The 20,881-nt window shown below is 43.9% G+C and overlaps 1 protein-coding gene across 4 annotated transcripts in view; it reads left to right on the top strand.

The window, feature by feature from the left end:
- Positions 1–305: 305 nt before the first annotated feature.
- Positions 306–20,881, top strand: part of GHDC (GH3 domain containing) — a 103,378-nt gene continuing 82,802 nt past the window's right edge. Inside the window, exons 1-3 of one of the 4 annotated variants that reach the window (XM_030221609.1) lie at positions 314–393; positions 9,192–9,256; positions 9,394–9,691. In XM_030221609.1, coding sequence (XP_030077469.1) covers positions 9,400–9,691 — 292 coding nt within the window. In that variant the 5' untranslated portion in view covers positions 314–393; positions 9,192–9,256; positions 9,394–9,399. Of the gene's footprint in view, positions 394–4,236; positions 4,475–9,156; positions 9,257–9,393; positions 9,692–20,881 lie in introns of all 4 variants that reach the window. The other 3 variants (XM_030221610.1, XM_030221608.1, XM_030221611.1) reach the window with 3 other exon arrangements.

Below are 20,881 nucleotides of genomic sequence, written 5' to 3'. Positions count from 1 at the left end.
AGGCTGCGCCCTTCCTCCAGGCAGCTCGCGCACAATTCCAACAAGGTGGAAGCCAGCGGTATCACGGTCTCCAAACATTACGCTATAAAACGATGCAAGCAGACGCTTAATAACCCACAGTACGACTCTCGTCGTCTCCATCCAAACACAACTGCCTCCTTAGTATATATAACCCCAAAACAAGCTCCACCCCATCCTACCGTCCAACTTCCGGCTGTTTCCGTTCGCTGCGTCCCGCTCTCGACGTCTCCCTACTCCCGCCCATCTATCTAACCTCTTTGGACTCGCCCCCTCTGACGCAGCTTCCTGCCTGCCTGGCTCCGGGCGGGAGTCGGGACGCGGGAAAAGGAAGTTACAGGGCTGGTCGTCGTGGGCGCCTAAAGAAGTTGGCTGGTAGGATGGGTGAAGGGAGGAGTCTGAGTGTGAGGGGGAGAAGCCAGACCGTGGGTGGGGGGAAGACGTGGCAAGAGCGTAGGGGAGGGGTATTTGGCCTATGAGCATGTGAGGGTGGTTGAACTAGGAGGTGACTCTACATTCCCAACAATGACACTACTAGGGCAAGTCACTTCATCTGTTATGGTCTCAGGTGCCTACTCTAAAGGATTTACCACTTGTAAAGATGATAAAACGCAAAATAACTTTTTTTCCATTGTGAAACATAGAACCAACCATGCTTTCAGAAGCAAGATCTGGGAACTGTCAAAAGAGAATGAGGTAGAAGGTATACTGGGGAAATTTCTCTGTTTTATTTACTTGAAAATCAGACCTCAGAACTATTTCTTTCCTTCCTATGGGGAGACCCCTTTTTTCTGCTACCTGCCCCCAGGGCTTAATGCTGACGCCTCCTTTTGCTAGTATCCATACAATTTGCTTAAAAAACTGGCAATCTATGCAAAATACTAGGGTCTCTGGTGGTGGAACCAGGGTAGTTATTATACCAGCTAAGAAATGACTCTGGAGTTTAAGGGAATGTATTGTTGCTAATAGAAAAAATGAAGTCATTTGCCTGTATGCGTCACCAAACAGGAAGACAAAGAAGAACAATCCTCAAACTCAAAGCATACCAGGCACAGCAAAGGTGACTAATGTCGCTGAACAAAATACCAAGGTGTAAAAAGCAGATTTTAATTGATTTGCTGAGGCTGAAGGAAGCTGGACCAGAAGCTGCATGGAAGAAGCCAAGGAATGAAGAAGCAACCAAATGGTTAGAGCAACGGCTGAGGATGAGAGAAGTCAGGGTTCAAATCTAGCTGATGCTCACTGTGGCCCTTCAACTCCTGAGGAAGACCTTATAACTGAAACAAGATTTGTGTTGTTTTAATTCTGCCAATCAATTAAAATCTGCTTTTTACACCTTGGTATTTTGTTTAGCATCATTCTTTACCTTCGCGAAGTCACCAGCATGATCTCAACTGGAGTGCTTTGTTCAGTTCTAGAGGCTGGCTCTTGTAAGGACATGAAGTGAATGTAAGCGACTCATAGAGAGCCTACCAAATTGATACAAGGCCTGCAGCATGTCCTATCATGAAATGTTTGAGATACTGAAATTATAACCATGCAGGGAGAGGGGGGATATGATGAAATGGTTGACGTGTCTTTAAAACAGATTAAGAGGAATTTTCCATAGAAAAGGAATTTCAATAACAAGGGTTTATGGTATGATGATGCGCATGACACAAAGATTAGTAAGAGTGGGCATCTCAAATGGAGTGGATAACATGAGATGTGATCTACAAAAATTAGAAGCTTGGGCTAATTCTTGGCAGTTAAGCTTTAAGGTGAAGAAATGTTGAGTGATGCATTTGGGGTTCAGAAATTCAAAGCAGTTCTACATGATAAGGTGAGAGGCTGACGTGCATGAACCAAGAAAGGAACATCAGGGTGATAGTGTCTAAGAATCTCAAGATTCGGAGTGGAGGAGTGGCCTAGTGGTTAGGGTGGTGGACTTTGGTCCTGGGGAACTGAGGAACTGAGTTCGATTCCCGGCACAGGCAGCTCCTTGTGACTCTGGGCAAGTCACTTAACCCTCCATTGCCTGCCGCATTGAGCCTGCCATGAGTGGGAAAAGCACAGGGTACAAATGTAACAAAAAAAAAAAAAAGATGATAAGGCAATGACCAAAGCCAGAAGAATGCTTGGATGCATTGAGAGTGGCACAACAGAGAGAAGGAGGTGATACATCACCTGTACAAGTCTTTGATGAGACTACACTTGGTGTAGACTGCAGAGTATTCAGTTTTGGAGGCTGTAAAAAGACTCAAAGCCATTCAGAGGAAAGCAACCAAAATAGCATGGGGTCTGTACCAGAGGACATAAGAAGAGAGTTCAATAAGTATACCTTGGAGGAGAGGGTGAATTAGAAGACACTAAATGAAACTGCAAGGAGGAAAACTGAAAGCACTATCAGGAAATATTTTTTTCATGGAGAGTAGGGTGTGCCTGGAATGCTCCCACAGATGGTAGAAACCAAAACTGACAGAATTCAGAAAAGTGTGGGATAAACAAAGTTTCCCGATACCACAAGAGAATGGCATAAAAGTATAAAGTATGTGCACTCAAAGCAAAATTTAAATAACTTGCACAAAAAAAAAAGATAAGGGGGGGGGGGGGGGTAATAACCTGCATAGAGTGACGGTTACAACCTTAACAACAAGGGAGGGGGAGGGGGAGATGGGGTAACCTGCTTGGAGCAGCAGTGCAACCCTGACGACTTTCCTCTGCATACTGGATGAGACATGCTAGTTTTTATCTGCCATCATTTATTTTATTTATTTGTTACATTTTCCCACCTGTTTACAGGCTCAATGTGCTTACTTTGTACCGTAAAGGCAATCGCCTATTCCGGTATGAACAAATACAAAGTTATGTTGTGGTAGAACAAGGTTCAGGTGTGACAGATGCGTTGGGGAATCGTGTCAAGGAAGAGATGGAGATATTTTATGTCCATTATGAGCTTTGGTTTCATTGTGTTGCAGGGTTCAGGCATTTAAGTTGGGTCGGTAGGGTATGCCTTTTTTAAACAGGTTAGTTTTTAGTGATTTCCAGAAGTTTAGGTGGTCATATGTTTACTGTTGCTAGTGTGGGATACATATGTGTAACTCTGGAATGGCACCTGTGTGAATCACCTACGACTAGCCAGTCAAGTTGATTATTTTGGTGCTGTAATGAATTGAGGTTCACACCTTTATTTTTGTTACATTTGTACCCCGCGCTTTCCCACTCATGGCAGGCTCAATGCGGCTTACATGGGGCAATGGGGGGTTAAGTGACTTGCCCAGAGTCACAAGGAGCTGCCTGTGCCTGAAGTGGGAATCGAACTCAGTTACTCAGTTCCCCAGGACCAAAGTCCACCACCCTAACCACTAGGCCACTCCTCCACTCCACATTTTTGTGGAAATGTCTAGCGATTAACAAAAGGATTTCTTCATCATTAAAGGTTATCAATAGAAATCAAACAAAATAAAACATGGAAAAGAAAATAAGATGATACCTTTTTTATTGGACATAACTTAATACATTTCTTGATTAGCTCTCGAAGGTTGCCCTTCTTCGTCAGATCGGAAATAAGCAAATGTGGTAGCAGATAGTATATATAAGAGAAACATCAAAGCATTACTTTGACAGTCTGACAGAGTGGGAGGGTGGGGGTATGCATGGGGACATCAAAGCATTACATTGATTTTCTAACAGGATGGATGTGGGTAGGTGAGAGGAGGGTGATAAACAGAGAAATAAAAAGAGAAATACAACTTTATGGTTTATAATGGGCTAGAAAACCCAGATCCTTATTAAGTCCTGACTGTTGGGTGTCAAAATAGTCAATCATTCTGACTTCAAAGGTTTTACATTCCTGTATTGTTTTAAAGTTACCTTTCAGGATTCTTACTGTGATTAAAAAGAGTCTACAATTCATCCCCTAGTAATGAATCACCTTTGGATCAATCTGATTTTAATAATTATCACCTTGTTTCTAATATCCCATTTTTATCAAAACTACAGAACAATTGGTGAATATTTAGCTAAGGGATAATTTGGAAACTTTTGATCTGTTAGACCCATATGAAGTGGTTTTAAACAAGGAGCTAGTATGGTGTATGGTTTATTAAAGCTTGCTATACTGCCTGTACAGATATGTTTGCTGCTTTGGATGACCTTCGATAGGTTAAGAGAGATGACAGAAACATCTGGCTTACACTCAGTTCTCTCTTTTTTTTTTTTTTTTTTGTTGTCAAATAGACAAAATGTATTGTGGAATAAAGACCTTGTAGGACACCTGACAGATCCTCACGTTCACCCATTTTGTTCAATGTGCATCTGCAACCTGGAGGGGATTTTAGGCCAGAGGATATACATTAAGCCGACCATATCCAAATATTAATTCCATTTAAGAATGCATGTGAAAATACTGTGAATGTCTCTGGTTGTTAGAGCTGGTAGCTGGATGAATACACTAATAGTCAATCCTACAAAACAGGTATTTTGCCTTGGTGAATCATATGTCTTTTTATTACAAATAGTCCTGTTCCAAAATTTATTGGGTTTGTTATTGGTTCCTCAAAAAGATGCTTGTTTTATTGTACTCTTTGATGTTTGCAAGTTTACAAATTCGCGCTAGTGGCTTCCATTGTGGTAATGCCGACACAGCCCATTCAAAGTGGCTTTGTAAAAAGGGGGGGGGGGGGGGGGGTTAAGTAGCTGTAATGCTGTTTATCTTGGGCTTCCTAAGAAGACTATTCAGAGCTGATTGATTGGGCAAAAAGACAGTTGCACAAGTGATTACTGATATTTTATTCATATTTGGATGTTTATTATATGTTGTGTGTTAACCACTTAGATTTTTATTTTTGTTACATTTGTACCCCACGCTTTCCCACTCATGGCAGGCTCAATGTGGCTTACATATTGTATACAGGTACTTATTTGTACCTGGGGCAATGAAGGGTTAAGTGACTTGCCCAGAGTCACAAGGAGCTGCCTGTGCCTGAAGTGGGAATTGAACTCAGTTCCTCAGTTCCCCAGGACCAAAGTCCATCACCCTAACCACTAGGCCACTCCTCCTCTCTTTTGGGCCTATGGTGAGATATAAATTATTAATTAAATGAAAATTCTGATTACAGTCTCGGATCTTTGTAAAGAGCTACGTTGGCTGATGGTTAGTTAAACTCTGAAATTTGTTGCCAGAGCATGTGGTACAAGCATTTAGCTTAGCAGGGTTTAAAAAAATTTGGCCAATTTCCTAAAAGTCTATGCGCCATTATTAAGATGGACTTGGAAAAATTCACTGCTTATTTATAGGATAAGCAGCATAAAATCTGATTTACTTTTTTGGGATCTTGCCAGGTACTTGTGACCTGTATTGACCGCTGTTGGAAACAGGATATTTGGCTTGATGGACCTTCAGTCTGTCCCAGAATGGCCCTTCCCTAACTTCCCCAATGTATCTACCAAACACGAACCTTCTTTTACCACAATAACACCTGGATTTGTTCATGCTGCAACTGGCGAACGCCGTTGCAGTACCATGTAAGCTACATTGAGCCTGCAAATAGGTGGGAAATGTGGGATACAAATGAAACAAATAAATAAATGTTATGTTCTGATTTGTTTAAAGGTATTAGCATTGACTTTTAGAATTTTCTTTTTTTTGGGGGGGGGGGGGGGGGCATTGTGCCAAATATTCTGGGAGGAATATTGACTTTGGAATCTCCCAAGTACGTGTTGGAGGTCGTAGTAATGTAGTAAATGTCAGCAGATAAAGGTCCATGGTCCATCCAGTCTGCCCAACAATGTGGCCAGCATGATTAAATGGTGTACTGAATCTCTATCTCTCCCTGCCAGTTTTGGGGCACAGATCTGGTTAGCTGTAAGGCTAAGGTCAAGTTCAGTGTAAAATGGCTGCAATGACCTGTAGAAGTCTTGTGGTGCTTGCAGGTACAGTGAGGTTGCAAGAGCCAGTTTACAATATCTGCCACAATGGGCAGGAGCAAGTGGGCATCGTTCCTGCTCATGGGACCCCTCTGGACCACCAGGTGTTTGTAAGTAGGCCCGGGGGGGCTTCATAGGCCTTTAAATAAATGCAGAGTGAGAGGGAGAGAAGGTCAGTAACACGGGGGAGGAAGGGGAATTCAGAGGTGCAGAGAGCACCTTATGCAGGTCCCAGCGAATGTTCAGCTAGGACTTGCGTAAGTGTCTTATGTGGAACCTCGCTCTAGTGGCTTCCTTAAATTTACTTAGCCCCAGATATTTAATGCCACTGCCCAGACATGTCTAATCTGCCCGTGACAGTTGCGTTTAAAAAGAGCTGACATCTGGGGGCTGAATATTGGTTGGTTCGTTCACAACCCGCGATAGTGTGCAACTGCAAGGAGGTGTTCACATGGGCGGGGGGTCCCATACTTATGGAATATTATCAGCTGTGTGCTAAAGTATGTGCTAACATTTCTGCCTGCCTTTTACATGGTGTAAGTGTTGGCACGCAAATACTGACTTATGATGTATTCTAGAATGGGATCTGGGTGTCCAGATCTCGTTATAGAATTTGTGCTCAGCGCCCTGCATTTTAGGACCCAAATTTGGGCAACCTTTATAGAATTGCCCCCTATCTGTGGAGTGGAGGAGTGGCCTAGTGGTTAGGGTGGTGGACTTTGGTCCTGGGGAACTGAGGAACTGAGTTCAATTCCCGGCACAGGCAGCTCCTTGTGACTCTGGGCAAGTCACTTAACCCTCCATTGCCTGCCGCATTGAGCCTGCCATGAGTGGGAAAGCGCGGGGTACAAATGTAACAACAACAAAAAAAACTATATGGATAAATTTAGGTCAGCCAAAAGACTTCCCTAAATGTTTCTGTAGATCTTTGTGGAACAGTGTTGCATGCCGCCAGCTCTGCAAATACACAATGTTGCTTGCATGCTAGTACCACGAGACATCCACTAGAGGTCACAGTAGCCATTTTATACTGGCTGCTGTAATGGGCAGGAGCGAATGAACATCACTTCTGTCCATAGGACCTCACTGGACCACCAGATATTTACAAGTAGGCCTGAGGGGATGGGGGGACATCGGTCGGCCTTTAAATTTGTGCAGGGTACGAGGGAGGGGGGATCGGGGTCATGGGGAGGGAGTTGGCAGCAGGACAGTTAGTGCTGCAACCGGGAAGCTAACAGGCACTGATCAATATTCAGACCATTTCCCGGTTAACTTTGTAGCTAAAGTTAGAGCGTCTTTTTGCTGTCCTAACTTTAGTTACTTACCTAACCAACTAGTGGTCTGAATATGGCCGCTAATTAGGTCCGGGCTCCTCCCAAGCTCTGCCAATGGACCGCCCTGGCTCTTACTGGACAGTGCAGGGGCGATCTGTGGTAATGTTCAGTGTCACTGGCCGGTGAAGTGCTGCTGAATATCACCACTTAGGAGTCAGAAGGCTTTCCTGCCTGGTTAAATCGCTTTGCATATCGGTCCCTAAGTTTGTAGAATGCCACTTAGTGCCCAGCTGGCACTTAAATGAGTAACATAACTGCTTGTATTCTATAATCTTAGCATGCAGATGGCGCTAAGATTATAGCATGAGAGGGACAGTGGCTGAACATCACTGATTATCTGTAGAGTTAGGTAGCATGCCCACGCTTCACCCTCACTCTGCTCTGCACTGTCTGAATTGTGCTAGTCTGGTCTGTAAGAATTCTGAGTGGTATTATCCGTTTCCGCATTCAATTCAAACTTCTCTTACTGACCTATAAGTGCATTCACTCTACCGCTCCCCAGTACCTCTCCACTCTTGTCTCTCCCTACGCCCCACCTCGGGTACTCCATTCTGTGGATAAATCTCGCTTGTCTGTCCCCTTCTCCTCTACTGCTAATTCCAGACTCTGTTCCTTTTATCTCGCTGCACCTCACGCCTGGAATAGACTTCCCAAGCTTGTACGTCTAGCCCCGTCTTTGGCCGTTTTCAAATCCAGGCTAAAAGCCCACCTCTTTAACGCTGCTTTTGACTCCTAACCACTCCTCACTTGCCCTGTACCCTTTTATCCCCACCTCTTTTAATTCCCTTACTTCTTAGTTGTTCTGTCTGTTTGTCTGTCCTGTTTAGATTGTGAGCTCTTTGAGCAGGGACTTTCTTTTCATGTATGGTGTACAGCGCTGCGTATGCCTTGTAGCGCTATAGAAGTGATAAGTAGTAGTAGTAGTAATGTAGAAGCCTGCCCTTGCAGATCAGCAACGCAGCCGCGCAGGCTTCTGTTTCTGTGAGTCTGACGTCCTGCACGTACGTGCAGGACGTCAGACTCACAGAAACAGAAGCCTGCGCGGCTGCGTTGCTGATCTGCAAGGGCAGGCTTCTAGCTGGAATGTTGCTAATGGAGGAGTAGCCTAGTGGTTAGTGCAGTGGAACATGGAATGTTGCTACTATTGGAGATTCTGTTGCTACTATTTGAGATTCTACATGGAATGTTGCTATTCCACTAGCAACATTCCATTTTTAGATTGTGAGCTCTTTGAGCAGGGACTGTCTTTTCATGTAAGGTGTACAGCGCTGCGCATGCCTTGTAGCGCTATAGAAGTGATAAGTGGTAGTAGTACTATCCATGACAATGCAGTTATTTAAATATCAGCTCTGCTATTTTTAAATGATTTTGGTAATAGAACTGATTATTTACTAATTTGGATTTTGCTAACACCTTTTCAGTAGTAGCTCAGTGTGAAATGCATTCAGGTACACTGGGTTATTTTCCTGTCCCTAGAGGGCTCCCAATTGAATTTTTGTACCTGAGGCAATGGAGGGTTAACTGACTTGCCCAAGATCACAAGGAGCAGCAGTGGGATTTGAACTGGGCACCCCCTGAATGTCAAGCCTGTTGCTCTAACCGTTAGGCTAGTTCTCCACTCTTTATTACATATGTATTGTATGATTTTAGCATATGCTTTATACTGTTATAAGGATGGTAATTTTATTGAATATATATTCTATTTTATATGTTAATGTTCTTCTGGAATCTGCACTGAAACACATTTGTAGTATAAGGAAATAAGTCAAACAATATCAAATCAAGATTTAGAGGAAAGAAGGATTTTGCTGTCCATTGCAGCTGGTGACACATTTCCCAGACCTGTTAATGTTCTTTATTTTATCTGCTGTTCTCTTCCACACCTGACCCTATCCAGGGAGCTCAAACTGTCCTTTCCACGTTCCCTTCCAGTTACTGAAGGCCGGTGCTGCTCTGTCTAGATCCACTCATAATAGTGCTTCCTGCCTGGTCACCAGGTATATGAACACTCTTTCTCTTCCACGTACAATCTGATGCTTTCTGATCCTTCCTGACCCTGGCTCCTGTTGCCTTGTATCTAACATCATTAATATGTGCATTAAGCCATTTTCCCTACTTTTGTTTCTTCCTGTAGTGCAAGATGCTGCTGTTGCTCATCTGTGTTATCCTTGGGCTCCTGGGTGCAGGAGGATTCCTGCTGCTCTGGAAGACTGTTCGGCGCAGGCCCTGCAGGCGGAAGAAATGCATAAGTGGTCTTTTCTGGCACTATGTGGCACTGCGAGTCGTCAGTAGGCAGGGGTTCAGTCAGCGCAAGCGCCTGGAGGTGGATTCCAAGAATGTTCATCGTATCCAGGAGGACATCCTCCTCCAGCAGCTCCAGCAGAACCAGAACACTGAATATGGTCGACAGTTCTGCTTCAAGGAAATTGCAGGTACTGGATGGGAGGTGAGAAATAATCCTAAACCTGTACCCCAGTAATTTCAATATAATAAGCCAGCAGGTAGATATTTCAGAATGTCCTTGAAAGGGAAGGAAGAGACCTCAGGAAAAACAAGTGTGAGGATCTTGTTCATGTCCTTGTCTTTTCTTAAACAGCAAGTTTCATCTTTTCTTTATATTTTCCTTATTTTGCTTGTCTTCCGTTTTTCTCAATTTATTAAAAAAAAAATAATAATTTTCTCTGTCTCTCTCTCTGTATATATATATTTATATATAAAAACCTTTTCCATAGTGAAGCAAAAAAAGCTGAGATTAAAAGAGCCCCAAAATGGCCAAACTCCAGGGTCCCGTGATGAGGTGGTTTAGAGGCTGTATGTCCTATAGTGGAACATTTCCTCAATGGTTCACAACTATTTCGAGTTCTTCCTCAGATGGTAAGGAATTAAAATGAAATCCTACCGGAGGATCACGTGACGCAATGCTCAGGAGCAGTAGCTGAAAACTCTGCTCCTGCCACCCTATTGCAAAATCCCCTGAAGATAACAATTTAAACCTATCAATTTGGACTTTGATTGCTTTGGCTTATTTGCGAGGGGTCACTGATCTGTCTGATAGAGCTATTGCCCGCCGTGGCGTCGAAGGGGCAACACAAAGACAAGGAGAACTTTAGACCGCATGAAGGCAAGACGGCGGCCCCGGCAATTCTGGCTGCCTCCACGATTGGATCGGTGTGGGTGGCGGCCGAGGTAACTGGGCTATGGAAGTTTTGTTGGATAAACGTTTAAGCCCCATTGACGCCAAATTGGAACAACTACAGGGCAATATGGAATGGCTCAGTAAAGACTTCGCAACATACCAGCAGAGACATGGCCTCCTCGAACACCGGGTGACTAAAATGGAGGATCAACATGCCAGCTTACAGAAACTTGTGGCCACCTAAAAGGAGAAGATCGAGGATCTGGAAAACAGATCAAGGCGAAATAATCTTTGCTTTGTGGGTTTGGCAGAAACACTTGAAGACTGGGACCTGAGAGGTTTTTTTTGAAACATGGCTGCCACAACAACTAAATCTACCAACCTCGCTAGGTGCATTGCTCTACGAGGCGGAAAAGAACTGAGCTATGAGAATCACAAAATATTATGCTTCCAGGACTTTTCAGCAGCAGTGGCAACTCAACGACAGCGTTTTTCATCAGTGTGTTCACAACTATTTGCGCAAAAAATTTGATTCGCCCTTCAATATCCTGCTAAACTGAGAGTGACATATCAAGCTGAAACTAAATTATATACTTTAGTAGATGAGGCGTAGAAGTTTTTGAATTTGCTGGAATCAAACTATACCCGCGGAGAGAGCCCTGACCATTGACTCTTGCTGCGGATTGTTGATGGAGTTACATTGAGACTCCTTTGTGGGGGTCATACCTAAGAACTTGTTTCAGAGGTTCAATGGAACTGATTGCAACTAAGAACTGGAACGAATATTGGAGGTCTTGGTGCCAGTTATGGAATCGGGCGGAGGCCATATATGTGATTTGTAGATCCTGACTTTACTATTCTGCACCAGACTGTGGATTATTGTGTTTCATCTCCCTTTTTTTTTCTTCTTCTTCTTCCTTTAGTGAGCAAGCTTGAGGAATCTTGGGGAAGTGGGGCTGGGCAATGGATGGATGAGTTGGCATGGGAGGGAAGCCATCAGCTTGGACTCAGCTATCTGTGATATTTTTAAAAAATATTATCAAACCTTATACTCTTCTGGGTTCGAGGGGCTGCCCAGTCACCTTTTATTTGAACAATTTGAATCTTCCTAGGCTGTCTCCCCTCTACCGGGACTTTCTGAATGCACCAATCCAATCAGATGAGGTATATTGGATTATTAGATTGTAAGCTCTTTGAGCAGGGACTGTCTTTCTTCTATGTTTGTACAGCGCTGCGTATGCCTTGTAGCGCTATAGAAATGCTAAATAGTAGTAGTAGTAATATTGGGCAATTAATTGTAGCCCATTGGGAAAGGCGCCGGATCCCGATGGTTTCAGAGCCGAGTTTTACAAATTACTGGGGGACTCTGTTGTAACCCCTTTAACTAATATGTTTAACGCCTGAGTGAACGAGGAGTCTTTGCCGACTCATTTGAACTTAGCATAAATTATCGTTTTACCTAAGCCGAACAGAGATCCTACTTTTCCATAATCATACCGTCCGATCTCATTGTTAAACTGTGAGGTAAAATTGTTTGCAAAAATATTAGCAAATAGATTGGGACGAGTGTTGCCTTCGCTTATTCACGACACCCAAGTAGGGTTTGTACAGGATAGATCGGTGGCCAAGAATCTTAGGTGCATTTTGGTGGCACTGGAGAGGGTGACTACTCATGCTCAACTGGCCCTATTAATTAGCTTTGATGCAGAAAAAGGTTTTGACCGGGTGCACTGGGACTTTTTGTTTGCCTCGTTAGAAGCTTATGGGCTGGAAGGGTGGTTCATGTCGGTGGTCAGGGCACTTTATGTTTCCCCCCGAGCGCAGGTGATAGTTATTGGACAGACATCTGGAAATTTTTTGATTGAATGAGGGACTTGACAGGGGTGTCCATTGTCGCCTCTTCTTTTTGTCCTAACACTAGATCCTCTTTGAGATATTAACTTAAATCCTGGTATTCATGGAGTTACTGTTGGACAGGAGGGTTTTAAGGTGGCAGCTTTTGCTGACAATTTGCTGGTTCTTCTGACGGAGCCCTGTGAATCCTTGAAGGACCTTTTATAGACCTTTGTTGAATATGGGGATTTTGCGGGGTTCCGGCTGATTTTGGATAAGTCGGAAGCTTTGGGAACCACTCTGGAGGTTAGACTTCTTTGGCCGGCGGATTTCCCGCTGCGATAGGCCCTTACCTATCTGGGCATCAAGTTGACTCCTAAGGTAGAGGACTTATATACTACTAATATGAGTTGGATAAAGGAGAAGATGGAGAGACAATTGGAGAGCTGGCAGTCACTACCTTTGTCACTAGCAGGGCAAATATGTCTTATTAAGATGGTGATTCTGCCTAGATGGCTTTATATGTTTCAAACCTTGCCTGTACGATTATTACAGAAAGACTACTGGAGATTTTATTGTCTGATTCAACGTTTCTCTTGGGCGAAAAAGAAGCCTAAATTGCACTATCAGTATTTGATGGGGAACTGGGCTCAAGGCGGGCTAGGCTTACCGAATCTGAAGTTCTATAACTGCCTGTTTGCTGAGACATGTTTAAGACTGGCTTTTTTCTCAAGACTGTTTTACCCTCCCTTAGAGCTGGAAACAGCATATTGTGTGGAGGAGTAGCCTAGTGGTTAGTGCAATGGACTCTCATCCTTGGGAACTGGGTTCGATTCCCACTGCAGCTCCTTGTGACTCTGGGCAAGTCACTTAACCCTCCATTGTCCCAGGTACAAATAAGTACCTGTATATAATATGTAAACCGCTTTGAATGTAGTTGGAAAAACCACAGAAAGGCGGTATATAAGTCCCATTCCCTTTCCCCCTTTCCCTTATAATAAGCTAAGAAGTTGAGGAGTAGTGTGCTTTTAAATCCATTACGAGAGGCATGGAATAAGCTAGTGAAAGGCCTGGGTGGGGACCCACATGTAACTGGTTTGCTTTCCTTGCGAGGTAACCTCACATTTCCAACTGGACTGGATAATCCAGTATTTGTCCGCTGGGAGAGAGAGGGAACAGGTTGTTGATGTGAATGGCGATCTTTGCTCCTTGGAGCAACTGAGAGGACAAGAAGACCTTCAATGGCGAGATACGTTTGCTTACTGTCAGCTAAAACGTTAAGTTAGGTCACTGTGCAAGGAATCCTTGAGACTCCATTTGGGGACTACTGTTCAGGATTTTTTTGACAATATCTCAATACTACCACTGTCTCAGGAATCACTTCGACAGAAATGGGAAAGCGACATTGGTCACCCAATGCGGCTTCAGAATATTGCAACTGCCATCCGGAGCACACCGCGTTTGACTGGTAATGCCTGTCTCAGGGAATGTGCTTTCCGAGTTTTGCTATGAGCTTATTGTTCACAAGCTAGGTTGTTCCAAGTTGAGAGAGTGACATCGCCTTTGTGCTTAAAGTGTAAAATAGCCGATAACACCTTTTATCATGCCTTTTGGGAATGCCCGAGGGTGAGGCATTTTTGGAATAAAGTGGTTCGATATTTGTAATCGATCCTACGTTATAAGCTTGGAGATGGGCCGCTTCGATTATTATTGGACTTTCTGGAATGCAGTAAGTGTTCTGTTATACCTAGTATTCTGTTGCCTCGGAAATTGTGTCTCTTGGTGAAGAAATGTATATTACAATCTGCAGATCCACCTACTACTACTACTACTTAACATTTCTAAAGCGCTACTAGGGATACGCAGCGCTGTACAAATTAACAAAGGAGGACGGTCCCTGCTCAAAGGAGCTTACAGTCTAAATTACATTTTGGCACTGGCACAGCCTGATCCATTCCTTGGTAGCATGGGAGGCGAGAGATGCGAAGGGATCGTATAAGCATAAATCTAGATTTTTTGAAACTTTGGGACCCATATTTGACGTTATTGACCCCCCCCCCCCCTCCCCAGGAGTAGAAGTTTGGTTCTAAGTGGCCTGTGCTAGTTCATTCTCCAGTTCAGACATGATATTAAACTAGGGATTGTTAGCAATTATGATAGCTCATTCTCCAGATTTGATGGGTTAATTTAGCTAGGGACTGGGAGAGATGGTGGGAAGCCTGTTATTGCAGCCATTCTACTCTACTGGGGGCTACAAGGGTGTAGGCCCTGGGGGGGGGGGATGGTGGTGAATTATTGGTGGGTCTATGGGGAATGTGGGGGGGGTGGGGTTGGATACTGCCTGAGGTTTTTTAAGTTGGTAGGTTGTGGGAGACCTGGGGAAGGGGATACAGTGTACTGTTTTGGGGTCCCTCTCCTGATTGGTCCTGATTGTTCGGAGTTGGAGAAAGGGTCGAATGTGATGAAGACATACTCTATATAGTGTTCTTTTCCTGAATATATGACACTTTTATATCATTGTTCACTCTATTGCTGAATAATGTATACTTTGTTGAGATATCAATAAAAATTGTTTAAACATGGAAAATGGTAATGATAGGGTAAGGGTAGGTGAGAGTGGAGTTAGGTACATCATTGTCTAGTAAGCAGAACTGGGACACTTTCACATACCATGTTTGTTTGCCTGAATTTAATATTAGGAATAGACATATAGTTAATGGGTGGGGGGGTGGGAACTGTTAAAAGTTTGATGACGACTTATATTCTTTTGTAATTTTATGAATGCTCTGACAATTGAAGCTATGTTTATTTAGATTTTGGATGTATTTATGTTAATTTGTCATCAATAAAAATGTTATACCATAAAATGAAATCCTACCTTAAGTGGCCAGGATGATGCATAGGCGGTACTGGGAACTGATCCAATTTTTTTATTTGCATTATTTGTTATATATTGCAGCAACAAAGGCGGTGTACAGTATATATGGCAAAGGGAAATCACAAATATATGTGAAATATTATTTTAAATATATTTTTTTAAATTTTTGTGTGCAGAAAAAGCAAGGGTAATGTATAGCACAGCAGTATAAACCAATAGACTAATGCGTGGAGGACACAAGGAAAGCTATCTTTAAATGGCGTTCTTGGTCTTGCGCATTTCAAAATCTTACTTTGCAGCCTGACTTCCAAAATAACCTGAGTGTGCTCCTTCTAATAGGGAGCCAATAGAATATCTATTTTTGTGTGTGTATGCATCTCATATGATTTATGATTTCTCTAGGATTAAAAAGACCAAAATATTGTTTATGATGTAGTAGGGTATTCTAAAATATTCACTGTTTTGACCTAATTGGATTGCATTCGGTGATGGCACTGCTGCTGCTTTACAAGATTCTTCCGCTTGTAGCTCATGGAATAAAGTACACTTTGAGCTGAACATTAGAGAAAACAGAACTACGATGGCTTTACTGTAAGGCATGGCATGATAGAGGCCCTCATTTATACAGCTTTCTGTCTGTGTAGCATGATGCCCCCCCCCCGGGTGCATATTCAGTGCTGTTTTCCAGAGCAGGTTAAGGGTTATGGAGGAGATGTATTTCAAGGTTTGGCCTACAGGCTACTTTCTTACTTGCCCTTGCAGCCTATTCCTTAACAATTTGACATTGTTTTATTTGGGAGGAGAGCATGAGGAACTTTCTACATGGAGGAGTGGCCTAGTGGTTAGGGTGGTGGACTTTGGTCCTGGGGAACTGAGTTCAATTCCCACTTCAGGCACAGGCAGCTCCTTGTGACTCTGGCAAGTCACTTAACCCTCCATTGCCCCATGTAAGCCGCATTGAGCCTGCCATGAGTGGGAAAGTGCGGGGTACAAATGTAACAAAAAATAAAATAAACAGTCCCACAAATTTACATTTGCCATTTTGAGTTGCAATTTAGACAGCACTAGGAGAGATGTTATTGCTTTATAGGACCATACCCTGACACAGCTATGTTGCGTTGGGGGGGAGGGTGGGGGGGGTGCCGGAGAAGGAAAACCGCGGGGCCGGTCGCAGGCGACCTCAGACATGAGTTTAAAGGATCGGGAGTACTGGCCGGGGGTGAACAACCAGCCATATATCTGTGAAACGGGTCACTGCTGTGGAGAGACTGGTTGCTGCACCTAGTACTATGAGGTGTGGTGGTTCTGGCTTCTCTGGACAGTGCTCATCCTCTTCAGCTGCTGTTGTGCCTACAGGCATTGACGTGCCAAAATTCGCCTGCAGCAGCGCCAATGGGAGATCAACCTCATCGCTTATCATGGTGCCTGCAACTACACTCCATCCATGCTAGATCTCAGGATGTTGGCTTCATTTTATTTATTTATTTATGGCATTTATTTATGGCATTTATATCCCACATTATTCCCACTCACGGGCAGGCTCAATGTGGCATACAATAGTCTATTAAATAACAATATTACAAAATACAGTAATTAGAGTCGTAATAGGGAAAGAGAAACAGCAGGAGGGAGCAGGAGAGAGGAGAAGGTGACAATTTGTCACTGTGGTTCAGAAGGATGAGGCACCAGGAGGGCTCACGGCATATGCTCTACCGAAAAGGAAGGTCTTAAGCCACTTCTTAAAGGTCAGGTGATCAGTGGTGAATTTAACCACTTGGGGCAGCCCATTCCAGAATTGAGTGCTAAGATAAGAAAAAGAGGAAGCATACACAGTCTTATACTTTAGGCCACTGAAAGCTGGATAGTGGAGATTGAGATACGAGCGAGCTGACTTGCAGGAGTTCCTGTGTGGCAAGTTAATGAGAGCGTCCATGTAAGCAGGAGCATCTCCATAGATGATTTTGTGCGCCAATGCGCAGATCTTGAAAACGATACGGTTTTTCACAGGAAGCCAGTGCAGCCTCTCACGTAGTGGGCTTGAACTTTCAAATCTCAATTTACCGAAGGTGAGTCGAGCGGCCGTGTTCTGAGCAGTTTGCAGTTTTTTTTTTTTTTTAGTAACATGGATGTGCATCCCCCGTAGATACTGTTGCAGTAATGGAGACGACTTATAACTAGAGACTGAACTTCTTCCGGTGGAGCTGCCGGCCAAGATGGCCGCCGCACAGTAAGCTCCTGCAGTCGAAGATCGGGGATCCCACCAGAACACGAGTTTTCGCCCCTAAAACACAGAATTTCAGTTGCCCCCTGTTGAGGAAAGACTCCTAACTCCGAAAATGCACCGCGAATCTTGAAACAAGCAGACGGCACGGAGTAATCCAGCGTACCCGCGCGCACCCGCTTCCGTGAAGAGCCGCAATCAGCAAGAGACGAAGAGAGTTCTAAGGCGGAGATCAGCCACAGGCCTGAAGTAAGCGGGGAAAGAACACAGACTGGCAGTTGAAGCGGTGGGACCTAGAGCGGGTAACTAGACCGGCGATCCAAGCGGACGGAGGGTGTGGCGGCAAGAGGGAGAGAGAGAACGGGAAGCGTGGAAACGACTAAGTTTAGCCTGAGGGACTGGTGTTGGCCATGAGGCAACTGCACACGGGGAAATGAACAAGGAATCTCCAGTTGCTGCTTCTGGTAAGCACATCAGAACGTTTAACAAAGGAGGAAGAACCCTTTAATGTAGAGTGGAGTAACATGAAGCTGCGCAGGGGTCTATCAAAATGCAAAGCCAGTCTGAGCCTTGGCAGTCACCCAGAAGCAGATTTGAACAGCATTCAAATAGCACGCAACACGGTCTAAAGATTAATCTTGTCCGATACATCGAAGCAGATTGCTCAGCAGCGGGGGAGTAGACCATTAACTCTAATAGGCAGACAAGAGTATAATTGCCCCCAGAACTTTTGTATGGCGACTAGAATCTCCAAGAAAGAGCTAGATAAAAATAAGAGCGGGGGAACAAAAATGGCGGGGAAAAATTCGCCACCGTCACCATCAGTGAGCTCTGCCTGGGCTTCAGAAATTGTTGCAGAGGTGAAAATGGCAGTGGAGGATACCATGAACCACAAGTTACAACAAATTATTGATAAGCTTGATGGCATGGATCAAAGATTTACCACTTTTACTACTGAGCTTCAGGAAGTCCAGCAGCGACTAGGAGACGTGGAAAACTCTTCACAGGAAGCCTCAAAGTCTATAGAGCACCTCCAAAAAACGGTTTCAACGTTAGAAGATAAAGTGGATGATTTGGAGAATCGCTCTCGCAGAAACAATCTCTGATTGGTAGGAATATCAGAATCAATACAGGAAGCGGAACTGAGAGGCTTTTTGGAGCCTTGGCTTGCTAAGATCCTACCTAATCAGAGCACAACAGGACCGCTGAAGATAGAAAGCGCGCATTGCCTGGGACCGAGAAAGGAGACCAATACCCACCCTAGAGTGGTCATTTTGCGATTGCTCAACTACCAATATAAGATGGATGTATTAGCAGCTCTCCGGAAGGGAGAAACGTTGGAGGTGGATGGACACAAGATACTATGTTTTCAAGACTATTCTACTAAAGTATCCCTCCAGCGTAAGCAATTTTCGCAAGTATGTGGGAGACTTCACAAAATGCAGATAAGATTCAGTTTATTGTATCTGGCAAAACTCAGAATCCAGCACAATGGAACAGTAAGATTTTGTGACACTGTAGAAGCCGCTCAAGCATGGGTGGAGCGATTAGAGGAGGACAGGTCAAGAGCATCAAGAAAAACATGAACAATGCCCAAGAAAGACAACAGAGAGATTGATGCAGATGCTGGAAGAGGAGCGGAAGAAACCAGAAGACTTGTGAATATAAGTGGTTGAGTTTAACAGTTTTGAAATTGTGTTTGCTGTTTATGGTGATTGCATGGTTGAAGAGGTGGGAGAAAGGAGAAATATTTAATGTCAGTGAGGGTGGGATCCCGGATTGGAGACACGGAAGTAGGGCACTCTAGGTGCCGTTAAGAGATGGGGAGGTTGGGTAGACAGGGGAGGGAAGGGGGGGGGGGGGTGAGGGGTACATGGGAAAGCAGGAACCTCATGGTTATAGTGGAGAAGGGAAACACAGGCAACATGTTAGGAGTCATATGAGGAGTGTATGTGAGTGGAATCTTGTTTAATCATAGGTGGTGGGGGTATAGGCTGGGATGCCCCCCATGCCCACTTAGAGCAGGCATCACGATCAAAGTCTTTGTGGTACTTGACAATACGTAATGGCTTTTAAAGTGGTAACGTGGAATGTGGGGGGTATTTCCTCGCCGATTAAATGGCAGAAAATACTTCAAGCACTTCATAAGCAACAGACATCAATTGCATTACTTCAGGAAACACATCTAACAGCCAAAGAGCATGAGAAACTATGTCGATGGTGGGTGGGTTCATATTATGAATCTCCAGCGCAGGCGAAAAAAGCAGGGGTTATAATTTTAATTAAGAAAGGGGTTCAAGTCATTACACATAAGACTATTGCGGACAAGGAGGGCAGATATGTATTGGCACATTTAACAATAGAGCGGCAACCAGTAGTTATATGTAATGTGTATGCTCCCAATACGTACAATAAGACATTTTACAAAAAACTTTTACATCACTTAACAAGCTTTGAGGGAATTCCCATGCTGATAGGATGGGATTTCAATGAAGTTGGAGACCCTACATTGGACAGATCTCAAGGGGGCAAAAAAAGATCGAGTGCGGAATCCAGAGGAATAGGTATGTTGAGTGAAGTCCTGGACCTGGTGGATGTGTGGCGCACTCTGCACCCCTTAGAGCGTGATTACACTCATTTATCTCGTGCGCATGCCACCATGTCGCGGATTGATTATATTTTTATTTCTCGTTCACTATTCACAAAAATCAGGGCGGCAGAAATAGGCCCCATTAAAATCTCAGATCATGCAATGGTGAAAGTCATATGGGACATATCAGAGGAAGCCCTGGTCAGTTCCAATAGAAATTCCCTATCCGGCTTTATAAAGATCAGGGTTTCCGGGAATTCATACTAAATAAATACAGTTTCAAGACACTAATCAGGAACACATGGCAACCTGAATACTCTACTGGGATACAGCTAAGGCCGAACTTCGGGGTAAGATCATTGCTTATACAAGTTATCAGAAGAAGACACGGGAGAGGGACCTGTTTAGGTTAGAAAAGGAAATAACGCGGACACGGCGTGAGTACGGGCGCCAACATGACGTCACATTAAAAGCTAAGCTTCTAGAATTGCAGCAAACCTTAAATGAGAGACTCCATAATAAGGCCCAACGGAACCATGCGTACTATAGATATCATCTATATAAGTATGCAAATAAAAGCGGATGGATGTTGGCTAGGTTGGCAAATCCTAGACAGGGCAATTATAAAATAAACACCCTGTATTCTTCAAATGGAACTTTAGAAAATAAAGATGTCCTTATTAATAGAATCATGCAAGAATATTATCAGGAGTTGTATGCAATCCCAGATCCACCCCCGATGGACAGTGAGATATATTTGGCGGGGCAAGAGCTTCCGCAAATAAATACAAAAAGTCTAGAAATGCTAAACGCTCCCATAACGGCAGATGAGGTGTCATGGGCTATACAGCAAGGACCATTGGGGAAGGCCCCGGGCCCAGATGACTATAGAGGGGAACTTTACAAAATCCTGAAAGATGAAGTTGTAGCACCCCTGACTTCAATGTTTAATGTCATAGTGCAG

Source organism: Microcaecilia unicolor, chromosome 12 (genome assembly GCF_901765095.1).
Source record: "Microcaecilia unicolor chromosome 12, aMicUni1.1, whole genome shotgun sequence".
Lineage (NCBI taxonomy): Eukaryota > Metazoa > Chordata > Amphibia > Gymnophiona > Siphonopidae > Microcaecilia > Microcaecilia unicolor.
Note: the sequence above shows the minus strand (reverse complement) of the source record. Positions and strands in the feature narration are given on the sequence as shown.